The 21,989-nt window shown below is 38.5% G+C and overlaps 1 protein-coding gene across 5 annotated transcripts in view; it reads left to right on the forward strand.

Annotated features, from left to right (window-relative positions):
- The window catches only part of ASAP2 (ArfGAP with SH3 domain, ankyrin repeat and PH domain 2), a 90,984-nt gene that overhangs the window by 16,500 nt on the left and 52,495 nt on the right, over nt 1-21,989 (forward strand). For all 5 annotated transcript variants that reach the window (XM_039568424.1, XM_039568420.1, XM_039568422.1 and 2 more), the window contains exons 2-5: nt 2,753-2,825; nt 6,736-6,881; nt 18,508-18,582; nt 20,164-20,213. In XM_039568424.1, the coding sequence (XP_039424358.1) occupies nt 2,753-2,825; nt 6,736-6,881; nt 18,508-18,582; nt 20,164-20,213 (344 nt within the window). The remainder of the gene's footprint in view (nt 1-2,752; nt 2,826-6,735; nt 6,882-18,507; nt 18,583-20,163; nt 20,214-21,989) is intronic.

The raw sequence follows: 21,989 nt of genomic DNA on the forward strand, positions 1-21,989 counted from the left end.
AAGAACAGTAGTAAAGACAAGGAGTGACATTTTCAAGTTTTATCCTGAAATGATTCCTTTGAAACACTATATATGAATAAACACCAATGCTATTCAAGTAAACAAAGTCCTCCTATTTTTTAGTCTGTAAGCAAGACTGAAATACAGTATTAAAGATGCAAAGCTTTTCAGTATTTTGCCCATTAGTTGTAGGCACACATAGCCACTCTTAAATGTCATACACTATGAAAAGATTGCACCAAGGAAGGGAGGAACAGACAAAACCTCCTACAGATGCAAGTCTAGTTTTCTTACCACAATTGGAAACATAGTAATTGTATTTCATAAATGTATTAATTAATTAATTAATCTATCTGTTTATTTATCTATGTATTTATTTAAGGTCCCCCTTAAAATGGCTAGATATTTTTTATCCTTTGTTTCCTGTTTGGAAAGCTTTCCAGAACTGATTTTTCCCCCCAGTTTCTAGTCACATTTTTTTCAGGTTCAGGTACAGCTTTGCACTGATGCAGCTGAAAAGACAGGCAGGGGATGAAGAGAGAACCCTGACCTGTACAGTTTGAACACATTAGGGTTTTATGTTTTGCTTGTTGTGTTGTCCTTGGTACTCTCTGTGGGGTATTTTCCCTGCTATCCTTTGTTTTGAATTTTTATGTGGACCAGCTATCTGGAATGGGTTGATGCTTGAGTTGTCACTGGTGTATTAGGCGCATTAGCTGCCATTTCTGTTGGACCCTGGCTATGCTGTGCCTTGTGGGTTTATTCCTCTACTGCTTGATCCTGGCTAAAGTGGAAGTTGGTTGAGAGGCATTTCAAACCAAAATAATGAGGAAGAGGATTTAGTTGAGGAAGAGGATTTGAGGTTTTTTCCTTACTGGGAGTTTGTGCTTTCTGATTGAGGCAGCCTTGGGCCAGAGGATTTTATGAATCCATAGATCCGTCTGGATCCCTGACCACAGTAGTACAATTAATCCCATGCTTTTATCCTTCCAACATTTCTCTTCCTGAAGAATTATCTCCCCCAAACTAAGGTGCAGTATTTTCTAATATTTTCTCAGCTGCACACACAAATCTAAGATTTACCTGAGAATTGAATTCTTAAGTTTTAAGTCTCTGGTTGTCAACCTTCTCTTTGGACTGTTGCTTGTAATGCTTGTAGTTGGAGACATTCCTTTTGCTTGGACTCCAAGAGGGTGATTGCGCTTTGACGCAGTCATCAATGAAATTATCATTCCTCTGTAGTCAGCTGATTGGAGAGTGCTTTTCTGAGGTTATTTTTAGAAATCACCAAATATACAATGAGGGAGTTCCCTTCATGTACTCCCATCCAAACAGGTGACTAATCTAACCTTGGAGATCATACTAGATATGGATTTGTTGGAGTAGATGGAATTCAAATTGCTGAAGAGGGTGAACAAACCTGGCATGGCTTTTATGGGCTTTCTTAGATTGTTTTATTTTTCACTTCTTCTGTAGTTCAGAATTCCAGGTGAAAAGGCCTCTGCACCTTTCCTACTAATATGTTTCATATGTTAAAATATATACGTGCTAATATAAAGATGCTGAAGGCAAAACCTCAAATGGATACAGCAGTACACAGTTACAGTGACACTGCAACATTGATGTTCAGGCATTGTCTAAATTGCTTGGTTTCCATGCAATGCTGTGAAGATTTTGTCCAGCTATTTGTGGTCTAAACAGATTCAGTTTAAGAATACCCCCAAAATTAGGGGGCTTAATATTTCTTTTTGCATTCACTGTGTTAAAATAATTGGATAGACTCCTAGGGGCTTGACTTTTCCAAACTGTGTTTCTTACACAAATGATTAACAATAAAAAAGGGTAGGTCAGATGTGTAACTGCTGCAATTCATTGAAATGTTTTGCATGAAAACTGGAATGAATTTGGTGGGTTTTCTTTGCTTTATCATGTATCATGCTAAACAGCTCTTGTCATAATACAATTTGTAGTGTTCAGTATTGTTCTTCAGTGGGGTCTAAATTCACCACCATCTTTGGAACATACATTTTCTCCACGTTTCACAAGTTTTTTTTTTTTTTTTTTTTTTTTAATTAATTTATATAATCATAATTCTGCTTCTCCCTTCTGGAACAATTCTACATTCTTGAGTCTGCCCTTATTTCACTTCAGTAAGCAAAATGGTTGCCTGCTTTTACTTCTTTCTTCATAACAAATTGATTATAAGTGCTTGAGCATTCTGGGAAAGATTTAAACTTGAATTTTATATAGTGTTGGGGGAAGCTTTGCCTAGTGTTAAACTGTGTGAAAGATATTTGAGAGATGTGCAATTTATTTTGTTCAGCGTAGCAGTGAGAAAGTTCATATAGTTGAGAATGCAATTAACTAAATTATCCAGGAAAACTGAAATTAAATTCCATTTTCAATATTCTGCCTGAGGAAGTGATATTGCTTGTGTCTTCAGCAGTGTCAGAACATATGATGGGTGAAAACTGTTTTAAGCTTCTTTAATAATTTAGCATGGAAAGACGGTATTGTGTAAATTGTTTCCTGCTGAGTTTACATGATGCTGGTCACCAGCCAAAGATGGAGGAGGTGTTTTTTTGGGCAAGGGTACAGAATAGGTTGTATAAATGGGGGTGGAAGCAAATGGTAAGTAATTCATTAATTAGGGGAATAAAGTAAACTATGTAATAGTTGTAATTACAGCAGGTTTCCAGGGCAGAAATTTGCCAGAGGACAATCCACTATTACATTTTTCTTTTTTTTTTAGGCTCTAGATGTTGACCGAACTGTTCTCTATAAAATGAAGAAATCTGTCAAAGCCATAAACTTATCTGGTCTGGGTAAGTACATAATTCCTGTTAGTTTATATTGGTGAAATTGGAAGATTTAAGCAGTCAGATGTCATAGTGAATCAGAAGGAGTGATATGGGTAACTCTGAGAAGAGAAATATGTGCATTTTAAGTGTCAATCTTGAACTAGCTGTTTGATCATGAGCTCAGTAAGGATGAGATGTTGTGGGGTAGCTAAACTTCTCTTGCTGCCATACTGGTACCAAGTGGTGAAGCTGTGCTCTCCTCTTTCCACTGGGTCTGGGCTACCTGCTCCTTTTGTCATGCCTGCTGTTTGGCAGATCCCTAGATGAGTTTTTAAGCTTGTATAAAGCTGCATATGCAGTGAGATCAACTTAATCAGGATTAGATGAGCACCTGAAGTGGTAGGGTCATGTGTATCATCAAGAGATGAGGGTGTGGGAGGGGTGAAATTACTCTTTGGCAGCAGTAAGAAGCTACATTGGCTCTACTGCTTTGTGAGACCTCACTCTCCCTGGTGGCTTCCAGTTCTGTATGTTGAGAACTTCATGACAAGAAAGAGGTGATGAGCTGCAACTTTTTATTGTCATGAGGTAAAAAATCAGATATTTTCCTTATAATGCTGAATAAAATGCAAAGAACTATTGCTGTGTGCCTTTTTAAATGTGTGCCAATCTCTTGGAGTTGTGTATGTTTATCTTCTTTGAAAAAAATAACTGAAGCTTTTGTTTTTGTGTATCAGCAGCATTTTGTGAATAAGAAACAGCATTTGTTTTTTGTGGATAAGAAACAGCATTTGGTTGGCTTTTGTTCTCACTGTGCAGTTCATAGCAATTAGAGCTAACAAAACCTGTATTAAATGCAAAATAGACAGGCCTGTCAACCTTGGAGAGCCACCAATATCTGACAGAACTTGTGGCCATGTTGGTGTTCAGACACAAGGTTAGAACAAGAACTGCTATTGTGGTATAATTCATCTCAGCTAATTGAAAGGAAGTTCCTTGTCGAATGTAATGAAGCTGTTACCTTTGGATTGTGGAGGGTCCAGTTTAAGATTCATCAGGAGCTGTTTCATTGGTTTGGCATCCTTTATTCTCTTTTTTTCTTGCTTGGCTGGTTTTTCTTTTTGGCTGTTGGGGTTTTTTAAAATTTTATTCTAGAATGCTAGACTATGCTTCATAATCAGAGTACCTGTTAGAGCGTTGTAGCAAATCACTAGTCTTTGCGTAAAATCAGTACCTTGCCCATGATTTAAATTTGTGCTGCCCACCCAATCTTGACAAGAAAGGTTTGGAGGCACTTCTCTTCCACCAGCAGAAACATCACTAACCAAGCCACCTGTCAGCCCTTGGGGTTTCTTTTGACAAAACAAACCCCATGGTCCCACACTCCTAAGAGCACAGTGACTGGATTTTTAGTATAGGTTCCCTAAATATTAAATCTACATGTTTTGTATTTCTGTTTTAATGTGAGAGTTTACAAACCATTATTAAGGATTACATCGTGACTCCCAATTTGTACATAGCTTGGGTTCTTACTTAAAGAAAACCTCTAAACCCTCAAAACTGGATCAAGTTTCTTTTTTTGATAGATTTCATACCTTTTGTTTGTAGAGAAACTTTTAAAATTCATCAGGAAAAAACCATAGGACAGGAAGAGTATTTTGGAGGGTTCCATGGGAAAAGTAGATTTTTGTGTTCTTCAGAAGCAATTGGGGAGTACCAGCACAGTTATTAGTACTGCTGCAATAAACTACCATCAGCATTCTGGGGAATGTCTCAGAATCTGGAAGAACAGTCCCTAGGATGCTGGGGAATAGAAGACTCCTGGGGATGCCATGTGGAATGGATGCTGTGCTTGTTTCCTAAGGTAAAAAGTCAGCATGGCACAGTTACTGGTTGCACATCTAGCCATAACACTTAATGGTAGTAGCCTTTGCACCTTGCTTTCATGCAGGGGCAGCTTTCTCTTTTTGCAGTAGGAGTTGTGGCCTGACCTCTTCTTTCACCTGGGTTCACGTAAGCTAAGGTGGATGCAGGAAGCAGTGAGGATGCAGGAAGCAGTGTGGAAATAATTCACCTCACTGGGTAGATGTGAGATCTAGAGGCGCTGTGACCTGCCACATTCTCGTTTTTGCTGCCTGTGCCAGTTCACTGAAAGCTTGTTCAGGTGTATATATGTCACACAATAGAATTAGTTGAACATCCTTACTTCATCCTACAGCAAAAATTTTGGTAAGTGCTCAGCCCTTGCTGTTGATGCTGAGGAAAAAAAGTAAATTTCAGTGCTAGTACTCAGTTTTTAAATTTAATAGCTATCTGAAAACAGTCACAGGCTGCAAATTCAAGTGCTCAAGTTAAAAACTTGTAGAATTAATGCTGGTTGTGTAACTTCAATTCTGCATATACATTATGTCAGTCTTAAATTACATGGTGCTATACCACTGCTGCACAGGGTTTTGGTTTCATATATTGGAAATTAGAGAAAATTTGTAGCTATTGAGAAACAAAGTTCTTGAATGGCTGTCCAGATAGGACACATGAACACAGGCTTGTTTTTAGTCTCGAGCACGAGAAGTTTTTTGAACAAGTTGTATAACAAATTCACAGAAATTTGGGAAATGACATTGTATCAAAAATCCTTTGGATATTAAATGCGTTGATGTGTACAAATGGGCTTGAAATGAAACTGGATCATTGCTTGTTTGAACAGATTAATCCTCTCTGAATAATCTTCAGGGTTTATGCTAGTCTCATGTAATGACTGAGACAGTCCTTTTCTTATTAATGCATAATTTGTTTTCTAGAGTGTGGAGTTTTTTTCCCTGACTTCCTTTGAAACTTTAGAAATTGTCTTCAGCTAGAGTAAGAAACAGGCAATGTTACCTTTGTCAGGTGCTGACTTGGTGTACTTTGCCCACATGCTCAAGCTTGACGTGGTCACTAAACTTGGGTTCAGAAAAACTTTCTGTTTTATTCCACAGGTCAAACTGATTTTTGATAAAGGGATGTTTTATGCCTGTCTGTATAGGCAAGTAACCCAGGAGTGACCTAGGAATAAATCACTTGGGCAAGGTAGTTAAGACTGAAGCCTCTCAGATTTCCTTTATATTTGAATCAGGGGAATTTATTTTATGCCTAGATTTCTTCTCATTCCCTGGGCTGAATAACCCCCCAACATGTGCAGCTCAAAGCTTTCTGAACATTGGTGTTAGGTGTGTGCAGGATGAGTTGCACTGGTGTAGCCCAGGAGATCTGGATGACTTCTAGGGCAGAGCTTCTGATTTTGTTCTCTCAGAAAGGAATCTGGTTGTCACGAACCAGAATTGCTTTCAGAACTGAACTGGCCTGTGGTAAATGCAGATTGCTAGGATTCGCTTCAGATCCCCACTGCTGCCCTGAATTGGAGAACTAACATAGATATGGTTTTGTTCTCCTTTTTAATGTGGTTTATAGTCCTTTTTCTTAGGGCGAATCAAGACTATTTGATCTATTGCCTTCTGTTGTACAGATCCAAGACTCTGCCAGCACACTTTAGTTCTTCTGTTTCTTTTTCAGCACACATAACATAACACAGTAAAACATAACAGCACGCAGTTAAAATTAGAAAGTGTTAATAAAAGACTCTAAAATCGGAAAGTTCATTATAGGAGCTGGGAGTTGTTATGGGGTCTCTGCTATGGTGCAGAAATATTGTGGGTCTTTCTAGAGTGTCAGATGTTTGTCTTGTCTTGGCACATTGTCATTTGTACAAGGTGGACAGGTACATGCAAACCACTTCAGGCGTATCAGTGTTAAAATGTAAAGAATAACTGTTTTTTGTATTAAGTAAACATTTGTAACAATAACTGTGGAAAGTTGTTTTTTTAAAAACCCTCAATTGTGATTTCAGTAACCTTTTATCTACTGATGGTATCTTCCTGTTTTGCTCTTTTTGAAGCTCACGTGGAAAATGAAGAACAGTATACACAAGCACTGGAGAAGTTCGGTGGCAACTGTGTTTGCAGGGATGACCCAGATTTGGGAACAGCATTTTTAAAATTTTCTGTGTTTACAAAGGAATTAACTGCACTCTTCAAAAATTTGGTAAGAATTATTTAAAACATGTTGAAATTTTAAAGCCATTATGAAGGCTGTATTTTGGAATTACAACAGCTCTTCATATTGAAGACAATTTGTGTTTTAGAAACCATTGTTCTTTAAAAAACTCTCAGCTTATGAAAATGTCTTATGTTCTAGGCTTTCCCCTTGCAGAAGTCAAAACTCAAGCCAAACCAAAGAAACTAGAAAAGAAACCACCACAAAACACAAACACAACAAACCTCCCTCTTCACTTAGCACGTCTAAAAGCTTCCTACAATAGTTATAACATGCATTATAAAACGCCCATCTCAGTTTGCTTTAAAATTGTGAAACCAGCAAAACCCAACTTGATTTACTGTGTGATCATGCTGTTTTACATTACCTTTTCCCACTTTCCATTTGTATTTGTAAAGGGAGATTTTAGCGGCCCTGGAAGAGAGTGTTCTTGCTTCTCAGGGAAGTGAGTCAGGGAAACAAAATCAAACAAAATGCTCTAACAACAGTAGCATCCATTGGGGATCAAGCCTACAGCTGAAGCCAGTAAGTCTTAAAAGCCTCTTTGGTGAGCCAAATGGGATGGAACCAAATGGAACAACAGAATTTTTAATTATAAATGGAGAATTTTCAGCCTCAATTTCACATTAATCAGAGGGTACAAAAAGGGCAGATTCTGATTACATCCTAGTAGCTAGAGCTTTCCCATATCTTAAGTACCAAATTTACTTGAATTCACAGAACTCTTACACCAGGGGCTAGGAAGGGGAAGTGACCCAGATTCCCAGAAGCATTTAAAACTCTGTGTCTGCTGAAATCAATGGCATGGAGACACATCAAATGCTTTTGTGAGTCTAGACCAAATGTCTGTAGTTTGCAGCCAGCTGGTCATAATCACTTCTTTGGGGAATGTTTCCAGCTGATGGGGTTTAGGGCAGTTCCATTCATTCTCTGATGCTGTCCTCTCTTTTTACCCAATCATGATATTGATGAATACAGCCCCAAATGTATTTATCAACAATGAAATATATTTCACATTGGTTATATTGATTTTAACTTCTCTGGAAGTACAAATATTATCTGAGATTATGTATCAGAAGAGGCATCCTCATTCAGTGTGAGTCAGTTATCCCAAGTCTCTCATACAGAGGCAGGCAGCTCCTATGGAAAGGAAAATGGAATGGGTCTTCTAATTGATACCTTCTGTTGACTAAAACCCCCTCTCTATCATATATTAATTGCAGTATGATGAATTCATTAGGCAAATGGATCTGGGAAATGGGATGTTTAGGTGATTTTAAAAAGCTACACCCCCTCCCCAGAAAAAGCTTTTAATGTGTTACATTGCAAGAATACTTCTGAAAGCTAGAAGGTGTTGCTTTTTTACCAAAAATCTTAGCTATTTGTTCTCTTAAAACCAGAAACTACTATATTTGCAAAATGTTTCTGAAAATAATGACTTTTCTTCCACACTTTGGGAAGGAAAAACACCAAAATAAGTATCTATGGCAAGCTGGAATGCATGTTTTTGTTATCTTTTGTTATCCACCTAAGTTTTGTGTGTGTCTTCTCCAAGGAATATTTGTAGTTCTTTTTGCTGTGTACTGGTTTTTTTTAGAAGCAGCCACATACATTTGCTTCAGTTTGTGTGTATAAGAAGAGGATATGTCATAAGAGAGTAGTTAAGTCTTTAGTTTTTCTCAGTTTGTGATTCTGATTTTCTCTGTTTTTCTAGTGAAGAGTAACTTCTGCATAGGCCTGAATGTAATTTTTTTTTTTAACATTGCAATAGCATAGGCACCTTCTCTCTTTAATACTGTCTGGTGAAGAGCAGATCTCTGTAAAGTGCTGCTGCTTCCTAATATGCTTCATATTGTTGAGGTTTGAAGCTTTTTGTTTTTTCCTGACTAGCAAAGGAAACCTAATGGTCCTTGAATTTGGTGTCTCAATAGGAAAATAGTTTCCTTCAGAAGGAAATACATATGAAAAAAAGATGTGAACTTCATTATTGCTTGCAAATGCCATATTTACAAACAAGAAATCTAGAATAATGAAAAATTATAGATTTATATAGCTTTGCCTATTAGAAGTTAATGCCACTAGAATAAATTTCTTGTAACTGGTCACTTAGAAAATCTGTTCATAAATTCACTGATTGAGAACTAGTTTTCAAAAACGTTAAAAGGATATTGACCAGTATAAAAAGTTTTGTACAATAATTGGAAATAATTTGGGGTACATTTTGTTAAAGTCATAGCCATATGTGCATTCTCACAGTGAGGTGACGTATCCAACTCTGAATGCTTTCAACATATTGACATTAAAAACATCCCTCTCCTCCTCCTCTGGTGTTTCCAGATATATTACAACCAAAACATGTTTTGGTTGTAAATATTTTCATCCAAAATGTAGCCAGGGCCATGCAACCTGCTGCTGTAAAAAAAACATTCTGGAAGGTACTCTTTAAATAGACCTATCTCTGGAGTTTCACAGGGTGCTGAATTTCCACAGAAGATTTTAACTGAAGTGAATGGGGAATGTGCAAGGAAGTGAGAGGACGTGTTCAAACTGGAACAGGTGCCAAAGCTATTAACACTGGCAAAGCTTTAGGGCTACTGTCAAGTTTTGCTTTGTCATATATTTTACATTTGTTTCTAGAAGCTGACGTGTTCTGTCAGCTCTTGGCCTGGATGGTATTTAGAGCTGTAGCTCGAAAGTGCTTCTGCACAAAGATTTTCTTTAAACTTGTCCTTAGTAAGGTAGAGGAAAGCCATTATAAAGTTGTTCTGCTTTAACAGGAGTCTTAGGTCTTTGTTTTCCCTAATAATTTTAGAAGTTTCCTAAAAGACTTTGAAGTTTTTATCAAGGCATCAGTGTTTTAAAGTATTTTAATAGCAGCTGAAGTATTTTTGTTTTTAATCCAAAAACCTATGAACTATTCAAGTTAAAGTTTAGGTCTTGAGTTTTTATAAGTTTGCTATGCTGCTTTTATATGTGCACTTTGAAATAGTGCATAAAACTCCAAAAACCCCCACCCCAACCTTTGTATTCTTCTTCACTTTTGAAGTGATTTATAAATATATCTTCAAGAAATGAATTGATATTTTCTGTGTACAAGATCCTTGTAACCACTCATTTTAGCCATTCTAACCCAGTTTGCATTATTTGGATCACTTTGTGATGTATACTTACAGTTATTTTCTTTTGCCATAGCTCTGATATCAACTTACAAATTTTTCTTCAACTTCTGTTTTTTAAGAAGATTGAGCAATCAGTTCGTCTTTTTGGTAGTGAAAGATCTGAAATTACTAGAGGCCATTTTCAGAGGTAACATACCACCTTTTGTGGCAAGTGTGATATTGCTTCTTGATGGCAACCTTGTTCCTAATTCCTAATGGAATTGGAGCACCCGCTAGAGTAGTAGGAGTTCCCAGGTAGGTTAGGTCTGTATAGCACTTGCTTATAGTGTTAATTACTCTGTCTTCTTAAATATAGTACCAAGGGATAAAGGTGTGGGTCTTAATATGAAAAATGTTAGCAAAATGAAAGGCTCATTGCAATATGTTTGCACTTTAAATATTTTCTCCTTCAAATCCTATTAAATTGCTACACTGAGAAGAAATAAAATCTAGTTGTGCATCTTTGTCAACACTCCTTGAAAAGGGTTTTGATCTGTGAAGATGAAGTAGCTATTTAACAAATACCATTTTCTGTATTTGTTGTTGTTATACATACTCTTGTCCTTTCTTTTTCATTTATATAAATTTAAAGCTAATGAAACAGTCTGGATTGAGAGGAGTGGATCTGATATTTCCACTCTGTGGAAGATAGCTGCGAGTAAGAGATTCTATTTTCAATTAATAATACTTGGGTTTTTAGTCAGAAAAAATGGAAGAACAGCAATGATATTTTTCTGACCATATGCTCTTGTTTTACTTACTGTTTTAAAATGTAAGAAGAAAGAAAATTTGCTTAACTGTAGAAGGTAACAACAAAAGTGAAGGAAATATCTTTTCCGTGTTATGTAATAAAGTTGAGAAATTTATGCCCAGAATTTTCTTTGTTTAGACCAAGGTTTTAAAAAACAATGTTTGGTGCCGGAACCTTCACAAACATATTTTTGTTTAGAAGGACTCATTTAAGTCCATGAAAAAATTCTACAGGTATACGTATTTGAGATTGGAGTATTGTCTGTGGAGCTTAATGATTTAAGTTGTGAGGTTTCTGTTTTACATCAGTACACTTAAGGAAAACTTGGCTAACAATGAGAGGAAAAAAATAAAGAGTACTGTTTGACTTACGCTTGTAGAGATATAAGCCAAGATCTAACAATTCCTCCTTAGCAGCATGGGTTCAGCTCCACCTGGAACCACATCTTTATTTTTTTGCCAAAGGGTATTGATCCAACTGGAGGAAATTTGGAGGGTAGTAATAAAACATGATTAGGGCTTCAATAGATTGGTTTATGAAGAAAATTTTGAAGAATTTTAAATTTATGGTTTGCTTCACAGATAACTCTGTGGAGCAGGCAAATAATAAATTGCATGTAAATGGCATCTCACTCTGAAAATTTAAGGTGAAGTGTCCCAGAAAAAGTGATGGAAGCCTACCACTTAGGTCTTTCAACCTAGGTTAGAAAATGTGCAGTCTGGAATTCTCCACTGGCAAGGAAAGAGGGCTAGAATAACCACAAGTCTCTTCCTTCCTTTGCTTTTGCAACTCTTCATTTTATGCTTTTAAGATTTCCTGTGAAATACTTCCTAATAGAGAAGTTCCTAGTTTGTAGTTTGAGTATTGGTGGTGGTAACGGGGCTGTTTCTAAGTAGTACATGGTGGCAGCACTTGGTATCTTGTGTGAAGGCATTTTTTGAGGCAGCTGTGCCAGCAGCTCCATGTGGGCACTTAGTAGTGCTCAGTTCCTGTTCTGCTGGAGTCATTTTCCCTGTGGCATAATGAGTGGTAGGTGATACCCCAGCTCAGTCACACCTGTGCTGCAGGGGAGAGGGGGTGAGGACAGAGGAAGGGCAGCACTGTGACCTTGTGCGCAAGGGGAAGGCACAGTGTACAGATGGAAGTTTGTGCCACCAGTCTTGGTTACACGTTTTTCTGAAGTCTTGGGCGTAGATGCTAAAGCTTAAAGTTCACACAATGTCTCATCTATAGTGGGTGTTCTGATTTCCACTTTCTCTCTGCTGTGTTGATTGGCCTTGTCCTACTGATGCTCACGTCACTGGGAAAATTATTGGAAACTATTAAATCCAATAGCACTTGCCATAAAAAAAAGAAAATAAACAATGATTTGTCAGCAGGCAGTACTGCCATTATCTGCACACACCTGAGCTCATTGATGGTAGAGAAGCCCACAGCCAGGTACAGGGACTGCATCTAAAGTTTAGTAATGGCAATAGGAGACATATCTGCCTGAATTTTAGTTTAAACTGAAAAAGTTTTAAGTTCTGCATGTTAAGAAAAGTATTTAACTTCTGAAGTATACTGAAAAGGCGCTTTTTTCCCCCTTTTTGGTTGGACTTAAAAAACAAAACCCTACAGAAGTACTGCAGGCACCAGTATCCTAAGCTCTTATGGAAAAGAGCTTTACTTTAAAGGAATCAGAAGGGCTGGCAGGCAAACAGCAAACTTAAATGTTTAGCCATAGGCCCTTAAACCACTTGAACATCTTTCCCCTTCACAAATGCTGGCTTGCTTGTTGCCTCTATGAGCACTTCTGGCAGCTATGTGTTTTGTTTATATGTAATCTCCCCTGCCATTTCTTCTTTTCTGAGCGTGCTCCAACTTAGGAAGTTTTAATTTTTTACCCTGTCATCTTGTTGGAAACTGTCAGAGGAAAACCGCAAGTACCAAAGCAGCAATGTTGGAAGTGGAAACGAGGTCAACTGTTTTTTTTTTTCTTTTTTTTTCTTAACATACAGAATTTGCTAGTGTTTCTCTGAGACAGGATTACTCTAATTTCTGTGAAGATTTCCTGCACCTTTGTATATATATATATTTTTAAATAATATTTTAAAACATAAAGTAGTCAAAATGTAGAGGCTGTTGCACACATTCTAGCTCCTTGTACTCTGCACAGAGTAGGAACTGCAGCATATTAATGCTTCTCTGCGTGCCAAAAATGGGTCTATATTTTTAGATAGCTCAGCTTAAGATACTCAAGAAAGAGCAGAAAAACATGTAAGATCTTTCATCTGTATATTTCTTGCTGACTTATAAATATGAAGGAGTATGATTCATCTAACTGGGTTAATAATGACAAGTTCATGCATTATGTGTGTTTACTTTTGTTACAAATAGAATAGGAGCATAGGGAATACAATAGACTGATAATAATGTACAGGTGATAGCACACAAAGGGAATTAATTTGAATAGGCAAACATTCCCTAAGCTTTTAAAAAGAATGTAGAGTTTCTTTAAGTTGCTTTGGAGTCCAGGCCATGTGATGTGGAATTCTAGCAAATATCCATAACGGTTTGGGAGTCTGATTGATGTTTATATGAGTATGTTTGGGATAATACTTTAGATGTTTTTTTCTTTTCTGACTTAAAGAAAAATGAATTGTCTTGAGTCTGCTGTTGAGAAATACTTTGTTCTTTATTTCTGTCCACTAAACCTGAAGAATAATTAAATGGAGTCTATGAAAGTATTGATCCTTAAGTTAGAGATTTGACTACATCATACTAATAGAATAACAAAGTAGAAAACTTTGCATGGAATGATATCTTGGAAGAGACCTCTTCTGCTTTTCCACCTGAATAACCATTCTGGTTGTGCACTTGCAACTTCTAGAAGTGTCTGGGGTTTTTTTACCTAGGTTTTGTGTTGTTTAAACCTTTTCACTTATCTCCTGTATTTACAGCATAAAATTTTATTACCCTTGAGAATGGTTGTGTTGATATGCGCCTGTGGTAGTACTGCTGGGGACTTAGGATATGGATGGTTTCCAGCACTGCCAGCTAAGCTTGTGTACATGTTGCTCATTCAATTTTTACATGAAGGACTTAAAAAAACCCAAAGCAACGCAGAGCTGAAATTTAACTTGTTGATTCTGAAGGGCTGTGGTTGAGTCCTGCAGCTTGTTGGAGAGGAGAAACAGTAGGGTGAAGGAGGAGAAATGTGATTTGTGTTAAGAGTTTAAAAGATCAGATTTTCTATATTTCTTTAGCCTTCCCATGCAGAGACAATCTGTGTAACCTTTAAAATTAATGAAGGTTCACTTTTACTAGTGGCTGAAATTTCAAGCAAATGCAGTAAGGTAGTTTCTTTGAGGAGGAAAGATGGGGACATCAGGGCTTTGCTTGTTTAACAATAGCTATTATGTATCACCAAGTCTGTTTTAGTGAGGTCACCAAGTAACTACAAGGTGATAATATTTTGTATTTTTCAGTTCTGGGAAGACTGAACCATCCATGACTGTAAATATTTTTTTCTTAAAATTTTAGGGTTTTTTCATCTCTGGATGGGTTATGCTAAAAAAAGACTTCGATGTCCCTGACATTATTCCTGAAGAAATAGAAGCATTTGTTCCTACATGATGCAAAGTTCTTTCTGTAATTTGAACATCTGAAATCCATCTTCATATAGGGATTTCAGAGCTTCTTTAAAAAAAAGGCATTTTAAAACAACAGCATAAAATACCAAGAAAAGAAATAGCTTATGCAAGGGCAACTTTAACTGAACTGCTGCAAAAGTTATTCTGTTTTTTTTCTCATCGTGCTATTCTAACGTGTTACAGTGGGGATTAGTGTAACACGCATATATCAAACCAGGAGTCCCGTGGAAAGGAAATATATATGGACAGATTCGTGGTAGATGTTTCAGAGATGTTTATTTCTCCAGCCGCATGGCTGGGGCTCTGCTCAGGAACTCTGCAGTCACGGGACCCGAGGGTCCTTGGCCACACCAGGGAACACAAACCAACCAATGGGGAATGAAGCTGACCAGGGGCAGGGAAACCCTGTGTCTCCCCCCCGGGGCCCCTCTCCCAGGGCTACATGGCAGGGGGAGGGACCCCAACATCTCACCCATTTTATTTTAATAAAAGGAGAATGAAAACAACTGGATAAACATAACAAGAACAGTTTCAAGACAAAACAAGCCACCCTCCTGAGTCTTTAAATGTCCAAACAGATTCTGTGGAACATCTTAGGGCTGACAGAAGGGAGACAGAACTCTCCGGGCATGTTTTGTGGGGAAACTGAGGCAGGAGAGGGTTTAATTTCTTCCCTCCCCCTTTTCATCCCCCCCTTGGCATCGGAGAGGAATTGTAGGGAAATGGAATTGTATAGGGAAGCCATGGGGTGAAAAACGGATTAGAAATAAACTGGGGATGGGGTAAACTTAGGAAGGGGTTCATATTGGGTATAGGGTAAAAGGGGGAAGTAGGCTGTGGGTAGGGAAATTGCTGGGATGGATATTATTTATAATTTGTGCATAATGGCTGCCTTTGACGGGAATACCTCCAGGCCCAGTAACATTCGCTGCTTGTAAACCCTTCTTTCCTTGCACTATATCAAATTGTACAACTTCCCCATCTCCTACACTTTGCAGGTAATTTTTAGGGTTATTCCTTTTAATGGCAGTTCTATGGATGAATAGATCTTCCCCTGTATCATCTCGTGTTATAAATCCATAGTTGTTTTTGACATTGTACCATTTCACAGTTCCTGTGATTTTCGTTGCTGTAACTCTTCCTATCACGTGCTTGCGTGTTCGTCGTGGCTGCTGGTCCCGTGTGGCCGCCGCCTCGCCGACTCTGACGTCTCGGCCGGGCCCCCGCGTTGCGGCTGCTCCTCGCCCTCCGAGCGGCGCTGCTCCGGCGCGTGTCTGGGCGCTGCGCGGCCCCGCGTTGCCATCGCCGCTGGCTTCGCACCCTGTGAGCGGTTCCGCTCCGCTGGCTCCACGCTGCTTTGAGAGCGGCCCTGGTTCAGCTCGGTGCTGCGCGGCTTCTCGTGTCGCTGTGGAAACCGCCGCTTCTCCCTCCGCAGGGTTCTCCGAGCCATGTGGTCAGAGCGGCGTGCCACGCTGATGCCCGGTTCCTGGCTGCTCATGGCCCACGGCACCCGCGGCACCTGCGGCATCGCTCCCTCACTCGCGGTCGCGTGGCCGGGGACCCCGAGGCAGGGATGGGGTCTGCGATAAGGCGCGCGCTCCCAAGGGGGCCGGGTGCATCCAGCGCAGGCACCTCCGCCGGCACGGCTGCAGTCATGTGCTCCCGGGATGGCGGCCGCGCAGCCTCGGCCACAGGACTATGGCCGTCCTTTGCTTTAGGGGTAATAGGACCATATAAATGCCCCTGAATAGCTTCACTGACCACGAGGGATCCACGCAAGGGTTCAATCACTAATGCATGTTCTGTTTGATCTTTCATCTCCCACAAGATCTCGTGCCAAAAACACTCTTGACTAGTTCCAGGGGGTTCAATATCAAAAAGTAAGTCTTGAGAAATATAGAAGAAATTTTTGAAAAGCCAGTTAAAAAAATGTTCTAGATCTCCCGGTTGCATTACTTTTTTGTTTTGTTGTTCAAGGATTCCTTTTACTTCTATGTACATTTTTTTCTGTGGCTCAGAGAGCCCCATTTCCCACAATTCTTCCATAGTCCAGAGAGAATATCCAAACCAAGATGAGAAGAGAGAGGTCTAGAGTGGTTATTTTACTCACGAATCTTCCTCAGGGATCAGCGTCTTGCCCGCATTCCTCCACCAGTTGTTACAGCGGGGATTACTGTAACACGCCTATATCAAACCAGGAGTCCTGTGGAAAGGAAATATATATGGACAGATTCGTGGTAGATGTTTCAGAGATGTTTATTTCTCCAGCCGCATGGCCGGGGCTCTGCTCAGGAACTCTCAGTCACGGGACCCGAGGGTCCTTGCCCGCGCAGGGGAACACAAACCAACCAATGGGTGTAAGGACTCTGGTGGGTTCAGTCTGGACAGGGCGTAGATGGTCGGAGACGGACGGCAACGGGGACGGGAGATCTCTATAAGCAGATCTAGGAACATGCGGTTTATTGCAAAGGGTGTGGGTATAGGGGCACTGCTTAGAGCTGCAGCTGGCAGCTCTGAGCAGGCCCAAGAGAGCAAGAGAGTAAGCGGGTAAGAGAGAGAGAGAGCGAGAGGAATGAGAGTGAAGAAGTGTGTGTGAAGAGAGAGTAAGAGTGTGTAAGAGTAAGAGAGAGAGTGAGAGTCAAGAGTGTGTAAGAGTGGAATACTGAAGTCCTGGTTACAATACAATAAATCATCTTCTATACTGAATATTCTAATTGTCACTAACCAATCTAATACAAGATACAAATCCTATAGCATTTACATACAGCCTATAAGAGTTCTTATATTACCATAGAGTGTTACATCTTAACTTCTAAAAACTACTCTTTGGACCCCTTCTGCTGAGCTAGTAGGGTCTGCTCTGACCCTTGGACCTGCCTGCAAGCAGAGGGTATTGTTCCATCAAGAGGGGATTACCTTCAGTCGGCCATACCATTGTTTTCCAGTTGTTCAGTAACTAAGACTTGGTATTTCAAAAGTGGCTTTCATTTCGATGTCGCCTGTAGTTTTCATATTCCCAAAATCTTTTGTCAGGCAATCATATTTATAAGGCTTTCCTGTTTCATCTTCTCCAACAAATGGGGAACGAGGCTGACCAGGGGCAGGGAAACCCCGTGTCTCGCCCCCAGGGCCCCTCTCCCAGGGCTCCATGGCAGGGGGGAAGGACCCCAACACTAACGTATTCTGGATTTTGCTCCTCAGAGCAACCAATCCATTTGGTTTGGTACAGTTTAAACACTCTGCCTAGACATTATGGCCCATACCTTGAATTTTTTCCCAGAATCAAAAAGGAGTGGGTATGCAGTCTTTCCCTAACTGTTTTATTCCTACAGTCTTTGTTCATTCTTTTTCCGTATCAAAACATTACGGATACTTAACTAAAACCATGATTATTTTACCATTGTCTTAATTTGAAATAATTTTAATCTTCTTGAAGTACTTATTTTCTCTTGAATTAGTTACATACTAAAGATCTCATAAAATTTTTATTTCCAAGTTCGCATGAGATGAATAAGGCAGATGTATTGCTTCTTAAAAACAAATGGAAAATATTGGAATGGTGGCTATCTTACAGCCCAGCATTCTTTGTCTTTATAACTTCTCTCAGAGTAAGATGCCATGTATTGGGAGAGTAGCAAATATGTTTCATGGAATAGTTCTGAAGAGGCTGGAAAGTGAACAAGGTTAATATAAAATATGCTCATGAACTTAAAATTATCAGTGCTAGAAAACTGTATGATTGTTTTCATTTAATTTAAACAGGGAAATAAGGCAATGTAAAAAATAGTGGTCTTACTTTGCAGTCACTGTTGGATGAGATGTTTATAATCAGCAATAATTCTGGAGGTTTCCTGCTCGCTTGGGGTATAGTGTTTCCAGAGTGAGTTTAATTAACTCACGTTGCTTTCATCTTTGATTACTGGTTGTGCTGATAAACATCTCCATAAGGCAGGGGTCGGAAAATAATATGTAAGATTTCCTTGTGAAACTTTCTGAAATGTGTGTATTACGACAGTTTATGTTCTGTGTCTAAAAATATTAACTGATTTGGTGTAATTTTCTTGTTACAGATTCAGAATATGAATAACATAATCACTTTTCCATTGGACAGTTTGCTGAAGGGAGATCTGAAAGGAGTAAAAGGGGTATGTTTTTCTTCCTATTTATATATAGGATTATTCTTGGTACAATAGATACATTTAGCGAGTGTATTAATATTATGTGTTGGAAGGCATAGGATACTCAAATAACATGTTAGCTCAATAAACAAGACTTTGGGGTTTTTGTTTGTTTGTTGGGTTTTTTTGTGAATTGAGTCATCCCTTCTGTGTGTGGTTTCACATACCACGTGTTCTTGACTCCGTATACAAAACAACATTTGAGAAGCTTTAAAAGCAGGGCTGAAATATAGAAGGTAAGCAGAGAAAGAGATGTAAGATTTAGATATTTACTTAGTTGAGCAAAGGGTAGCACTATATTTTAAAGGATTATTACTAGTATATTTATTTAGCATTCTAAACTTACCTGGAACTATTAAGAAACACACATTAGACTGTATGAGCATAGGAGTTTTCTTGAAGAAGCTGAAATCTATTTGTTTATGCCCCAAGGACATTTTCTATTTGAAATAACAGCAACTTAGGACTCAAATGATGATATGTTTTTAAAAAATTTCAGAGCCTATGGCGAGCAAACTTACTGAGCTTATGCTTTGTTTACTAGTGAGCAAACAGGAAGTGACTGGCAGCTATTGTTCTAGGACATTGAAGGAAGGAGAAAAATATGTACATAGACTAAAAATGGTTTCTGTAAATTACTGGAGGATAAATAGATTATTTGGTAAGACAGGCTTATTATCTTTGTATTGTTTGCTTACCACATTTCACTGTTGTTCTTCTCTATGTCAGAATAAATACATTTATTACAATACAGTGTTGCACCACTGGCTAGAAAATAGAATCAAATGCTGCTTTAGTTAATTTAATAATTATCTCAATAATTAACTAACATGTAAGAATTAGTTCCTAATCTGTAATTGCAAAGTTTTTCCAGTGTCTGACAGTTAACATTTTTTTGTAGTTGTCTGTTCTCTTGAACTTCATCAGAATTTCAGCTCTTGCATTTTCAGACATAAGTGAAATAACTTTACAACTTGTTAAGATAATTTCATTCAAATTACCTTATTCAGAGGAAAGAAGATAAAGGAATTTGGAATACAAGTAATTCAGAATTCTCACAGAATTAGTTATGCTGAGCCATAAGGCCTATACTGTTCCCATTAAGTCAGTGGAAAATTGATTTTTTAAACTCTAGTGTGATGCATCAAGTTCTTAGCCAAGGGTATACTGCAGCCTCAGGATAGGGACATTTTTCCAGTAGAGCCAGAGATAGAATGATGAGAAAGTAGTTACTTTGATTAATAGCAGAGTATGGTCTTGGGATAACATGTAGTTATACCTTTTAAAGAGTAAAATGGAGCTGTAAAAATCATAGCAAAAAGCATCCTAGACACACTTTTAAAAACGTGAGTGTATTAATTCTCTTCACAAGATTGTTTTTCCTATGTGCAAGATTGCTTTTGCACAGCCCTTAGGTGAGCTGTTAAGAAAGAGTGAAGTCCCTTATTGTTGCAGGCACTGCAAGTGGCCAAGGTGTGTCTTCATTGTTAGAGCCACAGTATTTTTCATGTAAATATCTGGCTGTAATTTTTTCTCTTTTCTTGACAGGACCTGAAAAAACCCTTTGATAAAGCTTGGAAGGACTATGAAACAAAAGTGTATGTATCTTTTAAACTTTTATTTAAGAGAGAAATGGAACTGAAATCTGTAGAGGTTATTATTTAATGCCAAGATTGGATGCTCTCAGCAGGTGCATGTACTAGAAGTGGATGTACACCTATCTGAGGCTTGTAAATTGTGTCTTATGTTGTGGATCTAACCCAGCTTAGCAAATGCCACTTGTTTGAAGTTACCAGATACACTATATAAGCAGCTGTAAAATAAGTTTATAAAAATCGGAGTTTTATATCCAGCTAAATAAATTGCATGAGTCAACAAAGCTCAACACCTAATATCAAAAACAATTGATTCCGGTTCCTTGCAAATCTTAAATGGTTCAGTGCCCTACATCTGGGACAGTTGTTTCCAGGGTTGGCCTGGTCAGCTGTATCAGCACAGCTGACGGTCTCTGAAGTAGAATGTTGTAGTGAGTTTTATTTCACATTACAGTATTATCTGGATTATGACTGTCAGCTTTGTGTCACGTGTATCTTTGTTCCTCTGAAATAAAGCTGCCTTGTATCAGACCATTTCTGATGATACAGGTCCAGAGGAATCACGTATGATGACACTATTTAACATAAATAACTTGCAGATCCACAGCCAACTAGACTGGCTGAAAATCTAGCACCATTTGTATATTTTTTTCAACTGCACAAAATTATAATGATTCTCTGGTGCCCACTGAGTTAGTCTGTCTGAAGTCTTCAGAAATTATTCCTGTAGCTGGTTTACTCGCAAAAGCAACAAGTTAGCTAAATTTCATTATTCTTTTTGGGAGTAATAATGAGGAATACTGCTTTCCAGCATCAAATTTTGAGGAGGATCTGTGTCGCTTTTGGTTTTTGAAACTGCCTAGCTATAGCTGGATTTTCATAAAAAGACATTCTGAATTACTGAGGTAAACCTCTGGTCTGACACTCTAAATCCATGGGATATTGTGATGGTTCCAGTGTTTATGTTTCTGACACCAGTGAGCAGTCTCATTTGGTGCCATACCAGTTATTGACTGTTGAAGTAATTAAGATTTCTAATCATTGCCTATGGCAGCAGTTGATCTCTGAGGACAGACCTTGAAGAGTAGTCCTATAATTTAGTCTGCTGTTGTCTACCAGTGCTTGATTGCTGGATCTGAAAGCTTGTTTACCTGTGTGTGACTATTCATACTGACATCCCACGAAGTTTATGTGCAGAATTTAAAATAAATTTGTGCACTGCTGGGACATCCACCAAGAGCATTTGTATGTTACTACTGAACTAAGATCTGGAGTGCTTTTAGGATTTCTGATCTAATGTTCACTAGGATGAGTGTGTTGAAGTGATGTAAAGATTTGTACTTGATCATTGGTTTGCTCAGAGCTGATGTTTCAGAGTCAGATATTTCAGAAACATTTTCAGTTGTTATTTAATTTAATTAAGTACTTGAGAAGTAAAAAATCTCCTTAGAAAATGTATCTCTATATCTGGGGATTTTTATTTGAGGTTATGGACATATTGGAAATGTTGCTCTATGTGCTGGGTCATTCAGGACCTGAAGACGTGATGCTGACGATGTGTTTTCTGTCTCTGGGATGGAATCCATTGCTGCTTGTACTATATAATGAGATTTTTTTCTTTTAACTGGCAATCCTTTTGAAAGCCTGTTTTATGACTTTGCTTTCAAGTAAGACATTTGAGTTTTGATCTGAAATGGGTTTCTTTTTCCACACTTTCTGCAAGATTTTTTAACAAATGAAGCAGACCTCCTTGACAATGCTCATTCTAAGCCACTTATG

The sequence above is a fragment of the Corvus cornix genome, chromosome 3, assembly GCF_000738735.6.
Source record: "Corvus cornix cornix isolate S_Up_H32 chromosome 3, ASM73873v5, whole genome shotgun sequence".
Classification (NCBI taxonomy): Eukaryota; Metazoa; Chordata; class Aves; order Passeriformes; family Corvidae; genus Corvus; species Corvus cornix.